The sequence below is a fragment of the Nicotiana tabacum genome, chromosome 2 (genome assembly GCF_000715075.1).
Source record: "Nicotiana tabacum cultivar K326 chromosome 2, ASM71507v2, whole genome shotgun sequence".
In the NCBI taxonomy this organism is placed as follows: domain Eukaryota; kingdom Viridiplantae; phylum Streptophyta; class Magnoliopsida; order Solanales; family Solanaceae; genus Nicotiana; species Nicotiana tabacum.
Window position 1 is genome coordinate 89,609,017 of NC_134081.1, and position 19,665 is coordinate 89,628,681.

The 19,665-nt window shown below is 38.7% G+C and overlaps 2 protein-coding genes across 2 annotated transcripts; both read left to right on the forward strand.

Annotated features, from left to right (window-relative positions):
* Positions 1-11,423: 11,423 nt before the first annotated feature.
* LOC107786425 (uncharacterized) lies at positions 11,424-15,640 on the forward strand. The gene is made up of 5 exons (XM_016607895.2): positions 11,424-12,131; positions 12,725-12,877; positions 12,970-13,074; positions 13,394-13,498; positions 15,156-15,640. Exons 1-5 carry the CDS (start codon positions 11,517-11,519, stop codon positions 15,228-15,230), a joined length of 1,053 nt encoding a protein of 350 aa, XP_016463381.1. The 5' UTR covers positions 11,424-11,516; the 3' UTR covers positions 15,231-15,640.
* A 685-nt stretch (positions 15,641-16,325) lies between these two features.
* LOC107786426 (multiprotein-bridging factor 1b) lies at positions 16,326-19,352 on the forward strand. The gene is made up of 4 exons (XM_016607896.2): positions 16,326-16,562; positions 18,000-18,083; positions 18,810-18,892; positions 19,048-19,352. The coding sequence occupies exons 1-4, from the start codon at positions 16,427-16,429 to the stop codon at positions 19,165-19,167; spliced, it is 423 nt and encodes a 140-aa protein (XP_016463382.1). The 5' UTR covers positions 16,326-16,426; the 3' UTR covers positions 19,168-19,352.
* The last annotated feature ends 313 nt before the right edge of the window (positions 19,353-19,665 follow it).

Here is a 19,665-nt window from a genome sequence, read left to right on the forward strand (position 1 = left end):
ACGAGCTTCCATGATGAATAAAGTCAACTCTTGATGCTCAAGTGTCACATTAGAACTATATGTACATAAATGTTTAACTTGTCGCCTCGTTGATAATACATAAGTAGTGTGGATAATTGTTGGTCCCAACTGATGTGTGAATGGCTCACCTTTGACTTGCTAAAATGACCTTTAACTTGTGGAGGTGAGAATTAATTTGTTTGCTTGAGGACAAGCAAAGACTTAAGTTTGGGGGAGTTGATAAGTGGGGATTTTGACTACTTATTAGCGTTTTTTAATTTTTGTTTTAGTCTAAACACATTGAATTGAGTCCCTGAAACTAATGAAATGTGCAAAATGGCAGGAATGCTGAATGTTCGATTCCCGATATGAAATTCGACTCAAAAAGAAGTAGTATAAGCACAAGGCAATAAAGGGCACAAAAGCATAAAATGTGCAATCCACAGAATTTCATCTACGGCCGCAAACAAAGAAGGAAAACTCAGCAGGCTTTTGAGCAAATTGTGGACCGCACATGAATTGTGTGGCATCAAAAGCAGGGCTAGGATCCAAGATAAGAGAGATGACAAAAAAGCCAAGTCCAGAGTTTCATTGAATTGCGGACCGCACAAGAAATATGCGGCCGCAGAAGAAATGCCTTGCAGCTGCAGACCTAATTGTGCGGACTGAAGAAGAGTGCCCTGCGGCCGTAGTTTTAAGTATGCGGACCGTAACATTCTTGTGCGGCCGTAGAAGAAGTGCCTTGCAGCTACAGACCTAATTGTGCGGACTGAAGAAGAGTGCCTTGCAGCCGTAGTTCTAAATCTGCGGACCGCATAAATGTTGCTTTGCGGCCGCAGTTCATAATTGTGCAACCCCAGAATCCCAGATCCTGCAAGATTGCGGATCGCACATGGAATTGTGCGGCCGCAGAACCTCCCGAAGGGCATTTTTGTCCAATATTTTCAGACATGTATAAATAGAAGAGTTTCACGAAATTATGTTAAGTTTTGACATCAACAACTACTGTAGCTGTTTTTCTTTGCCTTTTTTGGAAGTTTTATTTATTTTGGTATATTTTACAATATATTTTATAATTTTAATCTTACATTATAAGTTTAATTAGTCTTTCTTCTTCTTTTTCTTCAAACCCAAGGATGAGTAGCTAGATTTTTACTATGGTTGTGACCCAACCCTAGTGTGTAAACCTTATGGGTACCTAATTTAGTGCTTATTTATGATTGGGTGTATATTATTTAGCCTAGTTCATGCTTTAATTTGTGGAATTAATGGTTGCAAACATTAGTTCATGCCTATTTGACTTAGTCTCTACTTGAGAAAGGGAGACTTAGTCTAGGAAAACTTATCTAACAAGGAATTGGGTCAATCGAGAGATTGATTAACCCAATTAAATGGTTCAACTTAGAGATAGTAATAACCTGACTTGAGCTATTATCAATTATTTTGTGTGATACCCATTTGGTCTTGAGAAAGCCTAATTGGGCAAAGCCACTCTCTGACCAAGAGGTATTAAGTGGGTAATTGAGAGTTGATAGCTATAATACACCCCAATCAACAAAATAAGCATTAAGGTTTTTATCACATTAGGCAAACACCTAGTTAATGGTCACGGCCCTAGGCTTTTTATCAATTTAAAAAAACTTCAAAAACAACTATTCCTAGTCAAGATAATTCAATCATGCGCATTAATATATACCCCTAACTCCCATATTGACTCCTTGTGTATTCGACCCTGACTCTTAGTTGGGTTACTATAATTGCAAACGACCGTTTTCATACCTTTTTAGAGGTGTGTATTTGGACGCGATCAGTCCGCACTTTGTTACCTGGGGCTTAAGTGCCTTTTTGTTTTTGCGGTCCGCAGAATTGTATGTACGGCCACAACTACCTGTTGCGGACCGTAGATTTTGTGTTGTGGCCGCATATCGACCATTTTTCTTATGGACCAACTTCAGAGAGCTGTCATTTTCCACCTTCCACTTGTGCGGCCGCAAAGCACCTTTTGCTGCAGCAACCATAATTGTGCGTTCCGCACAATGCAACTGCGGTCCGCAATTCTTTCAACACTTAACCATATTTCTGTCCACAATTCCTGTAAAGCTCACTCATCCCTGCAACAGACTTCAAATTAAGTTAGCAAAAAATAACACCTAACTACAAAAGAAATAAAGAAAAGAAAAAGAAACATGGGTTACCTCCCAAGAAGTGCCTCATTCAACGTCACGGCACGACGCAAAATACCATCAATTGAAATGAATCACTGCCACGATGTGGCCATCACAAACTTTTCCCAAATAGTGCTTCACCTGGTGACTATTGACTCGGAATACCTCATTGTTTTTGTTTTTCAAGTCCAATGCACCAAAGGGCGTCACACCCACAATCTCAAAGGGACCACTCTATTTAGACTTTAGCTTTTCGGGAAACATCCTCAACCGTGAGTTGAACAACAATACAAGATCGCCCACCTTGAATTCTTTGTTCCAAATGTATTTGTCATGAAGATATTTCATCTTTTCTTTGTATAAGGACGAACTTGCACATAGTACCGGAACTCATCCAATTCATTCAAATGTGCAACCCTTAAGTTAGCGGCTACATCTTAATCAAGATTTAACTTCTTTAGAGCCCACATGGCTTTGTGCTCTAGTTTCACCGGAAGATGACAAGCTTTTCCGAACACCAACTGGTATGGAAACATTCCGATAGGTGTTTTGAAAGCCGTCCGATAAGCCCATAATGCATTATCAAGCTTCTTCGACCAATCCGTCCCGTTAGCATTCACTGTTTTAGACAAAATACTATTTATCTCCCGGTTGGAAACTTCCACTTGACCGCTAGCTTGTGGATGATAGGGAGTCATAACTTTATGAGTAACACCATACTTGCTAAGTAAAATGTCAAAAGCCTTGTTGCAAAAATGTGGCCTCCCATCGCGTATAATAGCCCGTTGGACCCCAAACCTTGTGAAAATATTTTTCTTTAAGAACACCACCACACTTCTAGCTTCATTGTTGGGTAGAGAAATAGCCTCAACCCATTTAGACTCATAATCAGCCGCGACCAAGATGTAGATGTTTCCACAAGAAATCATAAAAGGACCCATGAAGTCAATACCCCACATATCAAAGATATCAATCTCCAAAATGGTAGTGTGAGACATTTTATTCTTCTTCGAGATTTCACCAGCCCATTGACATTCATCACATATTTTCACCACATCACTTACATCTTTGTAAAGAGTGGGCCAATAGAAATCGCAACTTAGCACTTTGTCCGCCGTTCTTTCTCCACCATGGTGACCACCATATGGCGAAGAATGACAAGCCCCAAGAATTTAACTTTGCTCTTCTTTTGGTACACATATTATAATCACCCTATCCATGCAAATTTTGAAAAGGTATGGCTCATCCTAATAATAATCTTGACAATCTCAATTGAGCTTCTTCCTTTGGTTCGAAGAGAACTCATCCGGGATGATTCCACACACTAGAAAACTTGCTAAATCCACGAACCATGACACCTCCTTCATTGAAAATCCAGCTCTTTCTCCATAATGGTATAGTTGATTTGGTCACCATTCAAGGTCTTACTAGTAAAGTAGACCGGATGAAAAATCTTGTTGATGCGTTTCCCCAAAACAGCCCCAACCGCTACGTCACTAGCATCACACATGAGCTCAAAAGGGATACTCCAATTAGGAGCGGTGATAATGGGAGTGGTTGTCAACTTGAACTTTAAAAATTCAAAGGCTCTTATGCAATCATCATTGAAGTGAAACTTAACATCTTTCTCTAGAAGCTTGCACAACAGATTTACCACCTTAGAGAAATCTTTGATGAAACGCCAGTAAAACCCCACGTGGCCTAGGAAACTCTGCACGCCTTTCACCGAAGTTGGAGGTGGAAGTTTAGAAATCACCTCAATCTTTGCCTTGTCAAATTTAATTCCATTATTTGAGATTTTGTGGTCAAGGATAATGCCTTCCTCGACCATGAAATGACATTTCTCCTAATTTAGCACCAAATTTGTTTCTTCACATCTTGGCAACACTTTATCCAAATTTGTAAGACAATCATCAAAAGCATCTCCAATCACCGAGAAGTCATCCATAAAAACTTCAAGGTAGTCCTCCACCATGTCCATGAAGATAGCCATCATATACCTTTGAAAAGTCGTCGGTGCATTACATAAACCAAATAACATCCGCTTGAATGAAAAAGTAAAATAGGGACATGTAAAGGTTGTTTTCTCTTGATCTTCTGGAGAAATAAGGATTTGGTTGTAGCCCGAATATCCATCTCGAAAGCAATAGAAAGCACGATCGGTAAACCTATCAAGCATTTGGTCAAGGAAGGGAAGTGGAAATGATCCTTCCGTATGACTTTGTTGAGCTTACAATAGTCTATACACACTCTCCACCCGGTCACCGTTATTGTAGGAATCAACTTATTCTTGTCATTGGTGACCACCGTTATGCACCCCTTCTTTGGGACATATTGAATCGGAGGAGTCCACGAACTATCGGAAATGGGGTAAACAACCCCGACATCCAACCACTTGATAATTTCCTTTTTGACAACTTCTTGCATAGCCTCATTGAGTCTCCTTTGATGTTTAATAGATGGGTTGGAATCCTCCTCCAAATTGATCTTGTGCATGCAAAATGCGGGGCTTATTCCCCGAATATCCGCCAATGTCCAACCAATAGCCTTCTTCCTCTTATGTAGCACCGCCAATGTAGAATCTACCTATATGTTAGTCAAACAAAAGAAAAGAATAACCGGTAAAGTAGAACAAGGGCCAATAAATTCATACTGAAGATGTGGAGGCAGTGGCTTCAACTCCAAGTTAGGAGGCTCTTCAACGAAAGGCTTTGAATTAGGAGTTTTTCTATTTTCAAGATCCAAGGATAGTTTTCAAGGTACATAATTGTACGACCCCATCCTTGCAAAGAGTTCACACATTCCATGAAGCCATCAATATCGTCATCATCAAAGTTGAACAAGACGGCCTCCAACATATCACCCACATTGATCGTGGAACTTGTGTCATCAACAATCACATCGGTCACCAAGTCCACAAAATAACACACCTCATTGCTATTTGGTTGACGCATGGATTTGCACACATGGAATACCACTTTTTCATCACCCACTCGGAACGTGAGTTCTTCGACTTCCACATCACAAAGATCCTTCCCCGTAGCAAGAAAAGGTCGTCCAAGAATAATCGGCACCTCATAATCCACTTCACAATCAAGAATGACAAAATCCGCCAGAAGAATGAATTTATCAACACGAACCAATACATCTTCAATCACTCCCAACAGTCTCTTCATGGTACGATCGTCCATTTGCAATCTCAAAGAAGTAGGTCTTGGTTGCCCAATTCCCAATGTCTTGAAAACCGAATAGGGCATCAAATTGATACATGCCCTAAGATCACAAAGAGCTTTAGCAAACTCGGCACTTCCAATTGTACAAGGAATTGTGAAAGCACATGGATCTTCCAACTTAGGAGCCATTGAATAAACAATTACACTCACTTGATGATTGACTTTGATAGTTTCAAAATTCATTGACCGCTTATTTGTCACTAGATCCTTCATAGATTTTGCATAACTGGGCATTTATTCCAAAGCTTTCACTAATGGCACATTGATTGAGAGACTCTTCATCATTTCAATGAACTTCTTGAATTGATTCTCGCCATTTTGCTTGGCAAGCCTTTGAGGGTATGGAGGTGTAGGCTTAGGCAATGGTGCCTTAGACTTTTGCACTACCGCTCCGGTATGTCAATAATGTGATCCCTAGACGGGTTCACCTCCAATTGAGTCTCTTCCACTCTATCAATATCAATCCGAACTTCATCATTTGCTTGCACCACATTGTTCGGGACCTATTCTTCTTGTACCACTTGCTCATCATCCACAAGTTGCCTTTAACTTGAGGTGGGTGCATTCCCACCTCTTTCACTTCTTGTAGTAACGGCCATGGCATGCCCCGTGTTGTTCCTATACTTTGGGTTCACCACCGTGTCACTTGGTAGTGCCCCCTTAGGACAAGAATTTAGAGCTTGAGAGATTTTTCCCATTTGTACTTTTTAAGTTGTGGATCAATGTGTTGTGTGAGGCAAGTTGGGCATTGGAATCGACATTATTTTCCATCATTTTCTTGAAAATGTTCTCAATACTCCCCATTTCATTGCTGGAAGAACTAGGACCATGGGAAGGATAAGGAGGCAGGTTGCTCGGTTGTTGATACACCGGGGACCTTTGAAAACCCGACCCCCGATTACCTTGATTAATTCTCCATCCGCCTTGATTGTTGCCTCCCCAATTGCCTTGATTATTATTGTTATGCCAATTCCCTTGATTGTTGCCACCACTCTAATTTCCTTGATTGTTGTTGTTACTCCAATTTCCTTAATTGTTTTCACCACTCCAATTTCCTTGGTTGTGAGAATTCTAATTGCTTTAATTGTTTTGAGGTCGTAATTGTTATTGGCTTGGGCCTTGGAAGTTGTTTCTTTGCCCTTGAAAGTTGTTCACATATTGTACCTCCTCTTCTTGGTCATTGTAAGAGTCGTCTTGATCAAACCCACTATCTTCTTGCACAAAATTGTCCACTCTATGTTGCATTTGTGGACCCTTGGTTCTTATTTTGTTCATCATCATGCTTACTCCCTTCATCGCATTGACTTGCCTAGGATTTTACACTTGTTAAAGTTGAGCCTTTGCTAGTTGGTTCATGGTGGTAATCAATTCGTCTATGGCTTGCCCATGGTCATGCAACTCTTTGTGGAGGTGGATCACGTTGGGATCGCCTTGTGGAACATTGGCCCAGGATTTCCATGCAGATGATGTTTCTGCCATTTCATCTAAAATCTCACACGCCTCCGCATAAGGCGTAGTCATGAAGTTTCCACTGGCAAGTTGGTTTACTACACATTGGTTGGTTGTGTTGATCCCACGATAGAAAGTTTGTTGAATCATGTTCTCCGTCATATCGTTGTTGGGACATTCTTTAACCATTGTTCTATATAGTTTCCATATCTCATGTAGAGGTTCATTTGGCTCTTGCTTGAATGCCAAAATTTCATCCCAAAGTGTATCAATGTGCCTCGGAGAGAAGTACTTGAAAATACACTTTTCGAACAATTCATCCCAAGTATGAATGGAATGGTTCGGCAAACGTTCCAACCAATCTAAAGCTTTCCCCCGTAGAGAGAAGGGAAAAAGCCTTAGCCTCAAATCATCCTCGGAGACATTTGTTTGTTTACTCCCCCAATACGTGACCACAAACCTCTTCAAATATTTGTATGCATTTTGACTTGGAGCACCGGTGAAGAACCCTCATTTCTCTAGCAAAGTGAGCATTACGTTGGTTATTTGAAAGTTGCCCGCCTTAATACGAGAAGGGACTATTGCACTTGCATATCCTTCATTGGGTAATACCCGTGTGGAGCCGCTCGTGGTGGAGGTGGGTGTGGAAAGGGCACATTGTCATGCGCACTCAGCCTCTTCTATTGGCTTGAGGTTCAAGAGGAACCTCATACACCTGGTCATCCTAAACGTCCACATCCCCCAAAGCAATTTTTTCGAGCTCATTGTTTGCCATGGTTGTACCTATGATTTATCAAACAAGTTAGTAATACGGAAGGAAAAGAAGATATTCCAAAAACACACCCAAATATATAGCTAACACCGTTTTTAACTCCCCGGCAATGGCGCAAAAACTTTATCGCGTCCAAATGCACACCTCTAAAAATGTACGAAACGGTCGTTTGCAATTATAGTAACCCAACTAAGAGTCGGGGTCGAATCCATAGGGAGCTAAGATGGGAGTTAGGGTATATATTTTAATGCGCGTGATTGAATTATCTTGATTTGCACTTCTACAAAAAGGTTTTATTTCTATTTCTAATTTTACAGTAAAGATTGCAGAATAAAGAAAGAAGACTAGGAATACTTGATTTTGAGGTTTTTTCAAATTGGTAAAACGCCTAGGGCTGTGACCATTACCTAAGTGTTTGTCTAATGGGATAAAGATCTTACTGCTTATTTTATTGATCGGGGTATATTATAGCTATCAAATCTCAATTACCCACTCAATACCTCTCGGTCAGAGAGTGTTTTTGCCCAATTTGACTTTCTCAATACCAAATGGGTATCACACAAAACAGTTGATAAAAGCTCAAGTCGGCTTATTACTATCTCTAGGTTAAACCCTTTAATTGGATTAATCAATCTCTCGATTGACCCAATTCCTTGTTAGATAAGTTTTCCTAGACTAAGTCTCCCTTTCTCAAGTAGAGACTAAGTCAAATAGGCATGAACTAATGTTTGCAACCATTAATTCCACAAATTAAAGCATGAACTAGGCTAAATAATATACACCCAATCATAAATAAGAACTAAATTAGGTACTCATAAGGTTTACACACTAGTGTTGGGTCACAACCATAGTAAAAATATAGCTACTCATGCTTGGGTTTAAAGAAAAAGAAGAAGAAAGACTAATTAAAATTATAATGTAAGATTAAAATTATAAAATATATTGTAAAATATACCAAAATAAAGAAAACTTCCAACAAAGGCAAAGAAAAACGGCTACAGTAGTTGCTGATGTCAAAACTTGACATAATTTCGTGAAACTCTTCTATTTATACATGTTTGAAAATATCGGACAAAAATACCCCTCAGGAGGTTCTGCGGCCGCACAATTCCATGTACGGTCCGCAAACTTCTTCATCTGGCAGGAGCTGGGATTCTGCAGCCGCACAATTTTGAACTGCGGCCGCTAGGCAACATTTATGTGGTCCACAAATTTAGAACTACGGCCGCAAAGCACTCTTATGCGGTCTGCACTAGTATGATTGCTGCCGCAAAACAATCTTCTGTGGCCGCACAAATCTTATGTGGTCCGCAATTCAATGAAGCTGTGGACTTGGTATTTTTGTCATCTCTCTAATCTTGATCTTAAGCCCATCTTTTGCGGCCGTATAATTCATGTGCGGTTCGCAATTTGCACGAATGTCTGCTGACTTTTCCTTCTTTGGTTGCGGTCGCAGATGGAATTTTGCAGACCACACTTTGCATGTTTTTGTGCTCTTTATTGCCTTGTACTTAGACTACTCCTTTTTGAGTCGAATTTTATCTCGGGAGTCCAACTTCCAGCATTCCTGTAATTTTACATATTTTATTAGTTTCAGGAATATTTTTTATTCTTTTAGACTAAAACAAAAGCGTAAAGGCACTAATAAGTAGTCAAAATCCTCACTTATCACACGTGTAGGAGGTCACGTGCTCGTTTGGGTCCGTGATTCTGTCATACTTGGGAATTTCGAACATACGGAACTTCTTCGGGATTGGCTTTGATGCTGCACTCGGGGGGAAAGACTTTTGGACAAATTTTTTGGAGTCCAGGCCTTTCAATATCGGGGGTGCTCCTGAAATTTGATCAACTCTAGAGTTATAGGTCTCTACTTTTTTGTCGTTGGCTTCAATCTTCTTCTCCCCGGATTCCACCCATTTTGTGAGTTTCTCAAGCATCTTTATTATTTCGGGGTTGGGCCCGGGCTCAATTTCACCCAGCCTTCCTATGACATGTTCATTTTTTTAAGTGTTTTCCCGGGATGGTTCGAACTCAACTCTGATGGGGGCGCGACTTTGGTTCTACAACTTGGGTATCACCGCTTGTTGAGTAACATTTTGAAGATCGCCCGCAGATTGATCCTGTCGCCTTCACCGTCGTACGTGCCCCGAGCTATTGATCGGGTCCCTCCGCAAACGCTGTTCTCGGGGTCGGTCGACAGGTTCGCATCGATGGCCACATGCGAGTTGGCATCGATCAGTTCTGCAACTGGGACCCCATTGGGATCAATAGGGGGCACCTAATTGCTAGGCACTATATTATTGTTTTCGCCATGATGGCCAGACTCAACATCAATGTTTAAGTGCGCAGATTGAGAGTTTGTCATTCTTAAGTTAACCTGAAATTAAAATCTCAATGAACAAGCATAAAATAGAGTGCATTATGAAAATTTGTATTAAATTACTACTATTATCCTTAGCCCCACGGTGGGCGCCAAACTGTTTACCCTTAAAAACGGATAACAATTGAATGTATACGCGGTTTTAAGGATATGTGGATTAATTCAATACAAGTGACTAATGGCATTAGATAAGCAAGTAAAAGATAAAATAAATAACCAAATCAATGATGATAGTGAATCCGAGCTCGGTTAAAGGCCTAACAAGGAGCGTGCCTTAGGTTCCGAGCTAGCACTTATGAAGAACTTATGAACGAAAACAAGAGCTTTGAATAACTTTTAGAAAGAATAGAAATATATTGCCTTGGTATGTGTGTTACACAGTCTTTAATGAATAATTAGCTTTCCCTTTATATAGTAGGGGAGTTTTACTCTAGGTACAATTCTAAGAAAGGTAAAAAATCTTCTTTTTCACTAATCATTGATTTTCTGCCGATATGGGCCGAGATTCACGCCGTGATATCTGGTTGGGCACGAATATCACGGCCTTTTGTTAGTCACGCGCGATCGTTTAGTAATGCTCTCCGAAGTCTTGGGACTCGAACCGGATCCGTGGGATATGGTCCCAATGGCTCTGAGGGTAGGCGTTTAGCTCAGGCCCTGATACGAGAGGCTCCTGATTTGATTCCGTTTTCTTACCGTCACGTCTCTGCTACGTTTACCTCACCGGAAAATCGGGATGCTCATAGGACCCGGTTTTACCCGTATACAAGGAACCAGGGTACTTATTGGATCCGATTTTATCCGTATACAAGGAGAATTAGTAGTATTTTCACTTACCGTTTTGCATGACTCAAATCTTCAACTTATATTGTTCGTACACTAAATATCAATATTAGGCATGTAAAAATGTTAGGCCACACGTTGACAGAGGAAATGAGTTATAGTTAGCAAACATAATTATGTTGTAATTTATAATATCATGTTTGTAATATTGAAATTAATAATCTCTCATTACTTAGTACTTATGATTTGTTTAATGTACTGCATTAAATTAAATATGATGTGTATATTCTTGAACGTGCAGTTAGTCTTAAACTAGATAAATTGTGATTTCTAATTTAAATCTTAACCTTTTATGAAAAAACTAGAAAGGGCTTTTGGCATAAGAACAATTTTGTTATTTCACTTCTTTTTCTCGTTAGTTAATCGTGATTGTTATCACACGTTGTATGTGATACAAAATTTTAATATAAAATTCTATTGGATCTACCAGATTTTATAACGAAAGTACAATATAAGCAAACCAAAATTTATACTATCAGATTTTATAGTGGAATTACTTTTACAATCACGGTAACCAATGTCTATTTTCTTAACTTAATAATTCCCCTTTTTAATTCAAAAGTTGCCTACCTCCATTTCCACTCTATATAGCGCCTAGGACTCCTCAAGACCAACACTAGGTAACTGTTTCAGCTTTCAGCCCTCCACTTCTACAGAGAAAGCAAGCAATTAAGATGGCAAAGAAAACCCAAAATGACCTCGAAAATTCCGACCCACTTCCAAACTCCGGTGTCGTTGAGTGGCCCTGTAAACCCACTGCTGAATCGTCAGGCTGGCCTTCCAGCTGGCCAAATGACAGTTCAAAATCAAAGTTACAAACCCCTTTGCCCACCGCCGAAGAGGAGGCCGCGAATAAGGCTCAGCTTCCGGCATTGCTCGCTGTTTCTGAATATCTAAAAGCCACACTCACCCTAGACGACGACGAAGATGATTTTTCTGAGTATATAACTGACAACGAAGACGATTTCGACAGTGAGGACGAGGAGGAAGAGGGTTTTAAAGACTACGATTTTTTCATGAAATTGTTCAAGGAAGATGATGGGTTGAGAGAGTACTATGAAAGAAATCGTGAGAATGGGGAGTTTTGTTGTCTTGTGTGTTGTGGAGTACGTGAGAAAGGGTGGAAGAGGTTTAAGAACTGCGGGGCTCTTGTTCAGCATGCCGTAACCATTGCTAAGACCAAGAAGAGACGGGCTCATCGGGCTTATTGTCAGGTCGTTTGCGAAATCCTTGGTTGGGATTTTAATCGCCTTCCTTCCATTGTACTTTCTGCAGGTGATAAGGCTCAGGTAACTTTTTACTGTTCGTATTGGTTTCAATTCAACATAGATGGCTTTGGTCTAATGGTAAGATCACAGCGCCTGATGTGCATGTTAGGCTATGTTAGGCACACGCTACGGGTTAGAACCCTGCTGCATACAAAAGCCTGGTATTTAAGTAAGAGAAGGGTAATGGGACGAGCCCATTATGCGCCTAAAAATAGAAGAAATTGGACATAGATATAGTGAACTCAAAGTCTCAACTAATTTGGGATTGAGTGAAATTTGATCTTAAACCCATCCCGAATAGGTAGATAAGCAGTTACATAATATCAAGATGCTGAGATTGTTTAAAAGTTTTAGTTTGGGTGTGTGTGTGTGGGGGGGGGGGGGGTGTGGAAGGGGGGGGGGGGATGGTGGATTTTAGTTTTACTACTCCCTTTACATTTTTTTCTTTCTTTTTGCGAAGGTACTACTCCCTTTATAGTTAATGAGTTTATGTTCCATTTGTTGAAGCTTTGAGCTATCTCATAATGCTTATGTCAAACAGAGTGAAAAAAGATGGATGTTAAGTCATTACCTGCTATGCAAAGCCAATATATTATCAGTTTGACATATTGCAGGGGAATGTAGATGATGGTGGTGAAGAATGTTTGAGTGGTCAATGCAAAACCACAAATTCTGTAAGTGTCAGCAGTATTGAAGCGTCTCTGTTGAAAGTGTCTTTGATTAATGAAAACCAACAAGGAAAATGTGGTGGCTCCACTGAATTAGAGGTTCGTTTGACGGCTTTCTGTGTGCTATTTATAAAATTGACAGTTTGATTAAGATTATGCTAAGTGTTAGCTGACTTGTCTTTTGTCTTTAGCACAATTCTCCAAGTGAAGCCACTGCTGATAGAAGCTTGGGAGATTTCAGCAAAGGTATTCGTGAAACAACCAAAGAGAGTGCAGAGGGGGTCTTTAATTGCCTGGTGAGTGTTTATTTTGCATTTAGTTCCCATGGAGATCTCCAGCTAGTAAGAGTCAGTGGCTGTTAGTAACTCTACTTTATCTTTAGCATAATAAACTTGATGCCAGTGCTAATGGATGTCGTGAAGATCTCTAAAATGGGATTATAGAAACACCAAAAGGGAATTGGGAGGGTTTCAGGGATTGTCTGGTGAAGTTTCTGGACTTATATCTCTTCTCTTGATTTTTTTTTCCGGTGGGTATCTCTATATTACTTCTATGCTATGATTATTATGGAGCTGTAATTTCGCACCAGTTGATTGGCTTGTGTTTTGTTTTTAGGGGAATACTGTGAGCAAATACGGGGCTGATGGACTCTTGGAAGATCTCAGCTGTTTAAGTCTCGAAGCACTGAAAGTGAATGCAGAGGTTGCATCCAATTGGGTGGTAAGGCTTTGCTTTTACTTCTTAATTGAATGTTCCATGGATATCTTCTACTAGGTTGCTGTACAATGTTTATTTTGATGTTTCTAAGATGATTAGTTTTGTGGCCTACTCCCTCTGGCCATGATATATGTCGCTATTATATTAAAAGGTAACGCAGCTACCATTTTTGCAATTATTTTCAAAATATGTTTAATTATATAAGGATAATGTTTATAGTACTTTATCTGTTCCAATTTATATGTTTTATTTTGGAATGTCGAAATGTTTGACACTATTTCATTAATAATATTGTTTTTAAAAAACTTTCATATGTTTCAAGAATTCAAATCTTTTTGCTTACTTTACCTTATCAATAAAGAGCTTAAATCATTTAACTGATTCAAACTTTCAAGAATTCAAATCTTTTTGTTTACTTTACCTTATCAATAAAGAGCTTAAATCATTTAACTGATTCAAACTTGATCTGATATTTTAGCTGTCAAACCAAAATTTCAACTCTTTACTATTTCCTCCACTACTACTTATTTTATACAAGTGAAATTAATATCTTACCCCAGTCAAATAGTATTAGATAAGTTTGGTAGTGCTTTTTTCCGGGAAAAAAAAATCAAGAAATTCATGTCCTAAATCACACTGCAATTTAGTTGTTTTGACTTGGGATGGAGGGATTGGCCATGTTTGTAAGTATTTCTACCAGGAACCAAGTATATCTTAAACATGAATATAGCTGCTTGTATTTCTTAAGATATATATTTTTTGATAGGTAATTGTTGAAGATGTTTCTAAGTATGAGATTTATGTATAAATGATTTCTCATCACATGGAAAAGTCAAATCACAAACACTAAGTTTAGTTCTGATTGTGAATTACTAGAATAAAATGCTTTATGGTTCAATGGAAGTGTCGAGTTTGATGCAGCCCTAATATAAGTAAAAAGGAAAAAGTTAATGATCCCTGGAGAGGGGACTGTTGTAGAAATCTTTGGCTTGTTAATCAAGCATGCTTGGTTAAAGAATGACCAGGTTTGCCTTTATCTTTAAAAAAAAGAAAAAAAGAAGAAGAAGAAAGAATGACCAGGTTTGCAAATGAAGAGGGTAAGATTGCGAAGGAAGGTGACCTATGACGAGTATGCTTGTGAGGAAGAGGGTTAGTTCTCAAACTTGAATGGGCCTTTTGGAAAAATGAATCCTAGATACCGTTGACAGAAATTGCTAACTGCCGTGTTGGTGTCTTATTCACATATTCTTCTGATTTTTCCATAGGTTGCACCCACTAGTCCCTCCAACCATGAATTCATCCTAAACTTGTTAAACAATCAAATGTATCTAAGCATACATTGTAAATCACATCACCCCATCTGACCCACTGTCTCAAAGGAGTTTTCATAAATTTCATAAGCTATATTGAATTCGAAAAGAAGGAAAACAAAAATGTCATCATAAGTTTTACTTGGTAGATTTTGCATAGTATCAGGACCTGTGTGGGGATTGATCGATGTACTACTCTTCAATCTCTGCCAAATAAGAAAATTTTTTTTGCTGGGAGTTGTGCGTCCTGCAGTACTTATATCTTGACCCAACCTCTAGTTCTCTTTTCTCTTTTGGACTTGTAACAAATAATATCCTAAGCTTTTAATTAATTTCAAACTCAATTACAGGAACCTTCCAAAGAGTGCCCAATTGTTGCAAATGACGAAAAAGAGAGTCAGAAGGATGATGATGTTCATAAATGACAGGAGTTGCTATGTAGAAGATAGGGGATGCTAGGTGGAATGGTTTTAATGTCTCAAGTTGCTGTATGCATTTGAGATCTCTTGTTCTAGTCTCTAGGTCATGTCGTATTCGTAATGTCTACTTTTGCTAGTTTAAGATGAATGTAGTTGGGAGGATAGGTTTTGTATGTAGATGGAAAATCTTTGTTTTCTTTTATCTCCTTATGTTTACATTGACAACAACTGATCTAAATGTTTCAGTGCTCCCAAGTTGGTCCGGGCACCATCACACACACACACACACACACACACACACAGATCGAAATGCTTCCTTCAATGGTTTCTTCAATTTATCTTAAGTTAGCAGATGTAAGAAATATTGAAAATGTTAACACATCGTTTATTTTTTGGCCGACCCTTAACACATCAAATCACGATCAACTTACTGTGCCATCTTTGTTTACTCTCTTGGTTCTACTTTAATATGATATTATAGCTTTCAAAGAGTCAATATGCCCAAAAATGACTGATATTTCCTTCGTGATTTTCAAGCTTTTAACTTCTATTTCAAAGAACAACACATGGCAAATTGAAAATCGGCAACTGAGTTCAGTATGATAGAATGGTCTGGCCGAGCAAGTGCGCATTGCTCTTTAATTGGTCCGTAATAGCAAAGTTTTTAAGTTTCTTTTAAGCAATTCATATTTTGACGTAGAAAGTGGCTTCTAAAGAAAAATTGTATGACATCATCAAAGGCAACTCTAAATCTGGTTTTAAGCACAAGAATAAAAAAACGAAAGAACTTTTAAACTCTGAAAGCAGTGCGAATGAGTACGATAGTTAAGCAATCACAATTTTAATTTATACTAGTGGATTGTCCCTATTTGAGTTACCTAATAGTCAAGAGGTCTCGTTTGAACTACAATGTCATATAGTAAGACGAAAAAAGAGAAAAGAAAAGGTGTACTCGAAAATCGAAAAAAAAGAAGAAGAGAAGAAGGTGTATAAAATTACAAAAAAGAAAATAAAGAGAAACCAATTCGGATAGACCATAATTCGCAAAGATGCTAACCAGCAACCAAACATGCCCTAAAGTATCCCTCTATATAAAGGGACAAGCACAGAGACTGGAATATTTTCCAAAGAGCGTAGTAACAAAGCGAAACAAAAGCAAGGGTCAATAGAGATATTTTTTTTTTCGAGAAGAAGAACAAAGGATGAGTGGAGGAATAGCACAAGACTGGGAGCCGGTGGTAATCCGCAAGAAGGCGCCTACCGCCGCCGCACGCAAGGATGAGAAAGCCGTCAACGCCGCCCGTCGCTCCGGTGCTGAGATCGAAACCATCCGAAAATGTTCGTATCCTCCTATTCCCAGCCCTTTCTTATCATTCCTACAACGTCGTTATACATAATATTGCTTTATTTTTCGATCTTAGCCTTATTAATTTTATAATAACCTTTTCTTCGGTTGCTCATAATATCTGTTGATTTTTCAATTTAACTTTATTTCGATAAATTATTTTTATCTCGATTCTTATTTCTGCTCCTGTCCTGTGTGTGTGTGTGTGCGTGTTTTCGATTTTTATTTCTCTCTCCACGGCTCCAATTTGGCCATCTAAATACGTATATGTGCAAATTCTGTCGGCTAGGGTTTTCATTTTTTAAGTATTAGATTATCACCTGTATGCATATCTTTGATTGATTCTTCTACGTGCCTTTATATGCTATTCCAAGCATCCGTATTTGTTTAATTGAAATTTTGTGGGTGATTATGACCTTTAGGCCTGGTGTAATATCTGATATGCTGTGGGGTTCACGTTCATCTGATGCCTAAAGTTGTTCATTTTCATTGAAATCAGTTAGTAGATTTTCTGCTTAAGTTTGTGTGAGTGGAAGTCTATTATCATCCTTCCATTGCCAGTGACAAATTTCCATGTCTTCCCAATATTCATAACTAGGAAAGTTGATTGGAAGTATAATACTAAACGCGTCTCCCTTTCCTATCCGTTCCCCTACAGGAGGAAGATAGAAGACAATTACAGCAACTATGCCTTAGTTCCAACTTTTTGTGGTCAGCTATATGAACCCTTTGTGCTAATATGCTCTATTCGAGCCCATCCCATTCAGATACTCAATAATATTTGTCTTTAGGGATTCTTCAAAGCTGGAGGTTCTCTACATTCATATTCATCCTTGCACTGGAACACAAATCTGTATTAAACTAAAACAATTCTTGGCAAACACGAGATCTGATGTAAATGTTGCAATATTACGCCTTAATCTCAACTAATTGATATTGTCTGTATTGAATTTATTGCATCCCATGTGTTTTGCTTTGATAAGTCGCATGGATTTTGGTAGATTTTAGGTCCTTTGAGACGACTTCCATTTTGGAACTATCAAGCATCATTAGTATTGTATCATGAAACCTGATTTTTTTCTAATCTTCAATGAAACTGGAATTCTTTAGTTTATTTGATGGAGATGAGATGACTGATGGCACCTATCTAACATTTGGTCATTCTTGATTTACATTCACAAATACTCTCAGAATCCTTATTGTTAGTGTGTAAATTTCTACAAATATGAGGTCCTTGGATGGAAATACGATGAACTCAATAGAATATTCTCTTTTTGTCGTACCTTTTCCCCCCTTTCCATCAGTTGGTTTGTGTATTAAATCTTCCTTTTTTTTTTCAATTTCTATGTTGCCTATTTTTCCTTTTGGTTAGCTTGTGTATATTTTATTGAGTGCTAATCTGTACTTACAACATCTATCTTCTGTTGCAGCTGCTGCTGGCACAAACAAAGCTGCCTCCAGTAGTACGACCTTGAACACCAGGAAACTTGATGAAGATACTGAGAATTTGGCTCGTAAGTTAAAGCAACACCTTTTATAATTTAATAATGCTTCATTGAGTATACCACATTTAAAGTATGTTGTGTTCTTTTAGTTGAAGTCATGCTTGCTTCCAGTTCTTCTTTGATTTTTTTTTGGTACTTATGTTCTCCCTACATTATTTTGCCTGCACTATGCTTACTATTACTACCTTTTATGTATCGGAAACATACTTTCATCAGAGACTGCTTACGTTTTTGCGAAATTTTGAAATTTCTTTGAAGTAAAAGTAGTTAGACAAGAAGATGCCTTCTAAAGGTCTCTGAGTATGAATAAATAATGCCCAAAAACTTTTCGAAGCACGATCTACCCCGGCAAATGAACATCATCTTGAACGCTTTCTCTGCATCTATTCGCTTTATTCAGAAACACATTACATATAGTCTGCTTTATCCATTCCTGCTGGAAAAATGTTTTATTCAACATACACAATTCTTAAGCCTGTGATGTCTCGTTGCTGGGGGTAGCTTCGTCTCATATGTGCTCTCTCTTTTCTCTTTAAATGTGCTCTTTCTTTCACTCTGAGGAATCTCCTGCTACTTATGACCTGGTTTTGTTGTTTGAGCTGCTTTGACTCCTGTCTCTATTTCTACTCTTTTTTGTATGCATTTCATTAATACTGGTATTTTGTACCAGTGCAAACTTATTATTTCCTATGATAATATCCGCTTGTAATTTCTCATTTTTGACCTTGTTATCAGATCAAAAGGTACCAACTGAACTGAAGAAAGCCATCATGCAAGCTCGACAAGATAAGAAGCTGACTCAGGCGCAACTTGCCCAGGTATGAAACACCATTCTGTCTCACCCCTCCCCAACCAACCCCCCAAATCTGAAAAAGATAGTAGAAAAGGGAAAACTTGAACAGATTAACTGTACCAGGTGGGTGATTCCACAATCTGTATAAAAATGGTTCTGATACTTCTTGTTGTTTTGCAGTTGATAAATGAGAAGCCGCAAATCATCCAGGAGTATGAGTCTGGAAAGGCAATTCCAAATCAACAGATAATCTCTAAACTGGAGAGAGCTCTTGGTGCGAAACTTAGAGGAAAGAAATGAAGTGCCTTTTGGGTTTCTCAAATCTCCGTTTCAGTCCTAAAAGTGGTCATGTACATGAACATCTTTCTCTGTTAGCCCTCTTTCTGTAACCACTTCGGTGCTTGTGCCTGTGTATGGATTGATGGTTGTGGATTTCCTGGCTAAACGGGTGTTACTAATATGGAAAATAAGGCGTTTACGCTTTAGCAAGCAGTGTTATCTTGTGTTTCCTGTTTGCTTTGGAGTTTGTTCTCGGTTAATCTTTGTGGTATCATATGCCCCAGTCGTTCTTCAGAGCTTCTTTACTTTTATATATAATAGACACGTAATAGGCACATGGGAATATGCAAAGTATATCCATTTGCAATGGAATATAATTTGATGCCGCAATTTTATGCTATCGAAGTGTTATCTTCTGTATAAAAAATGTTTGGCATATGGGAATTATTTTGTCTGAGCATTGTTTTCCCTCGTAGTAGAAATCCATAAAAAATAAAAAAACACGCTGGGAGTCTTTTC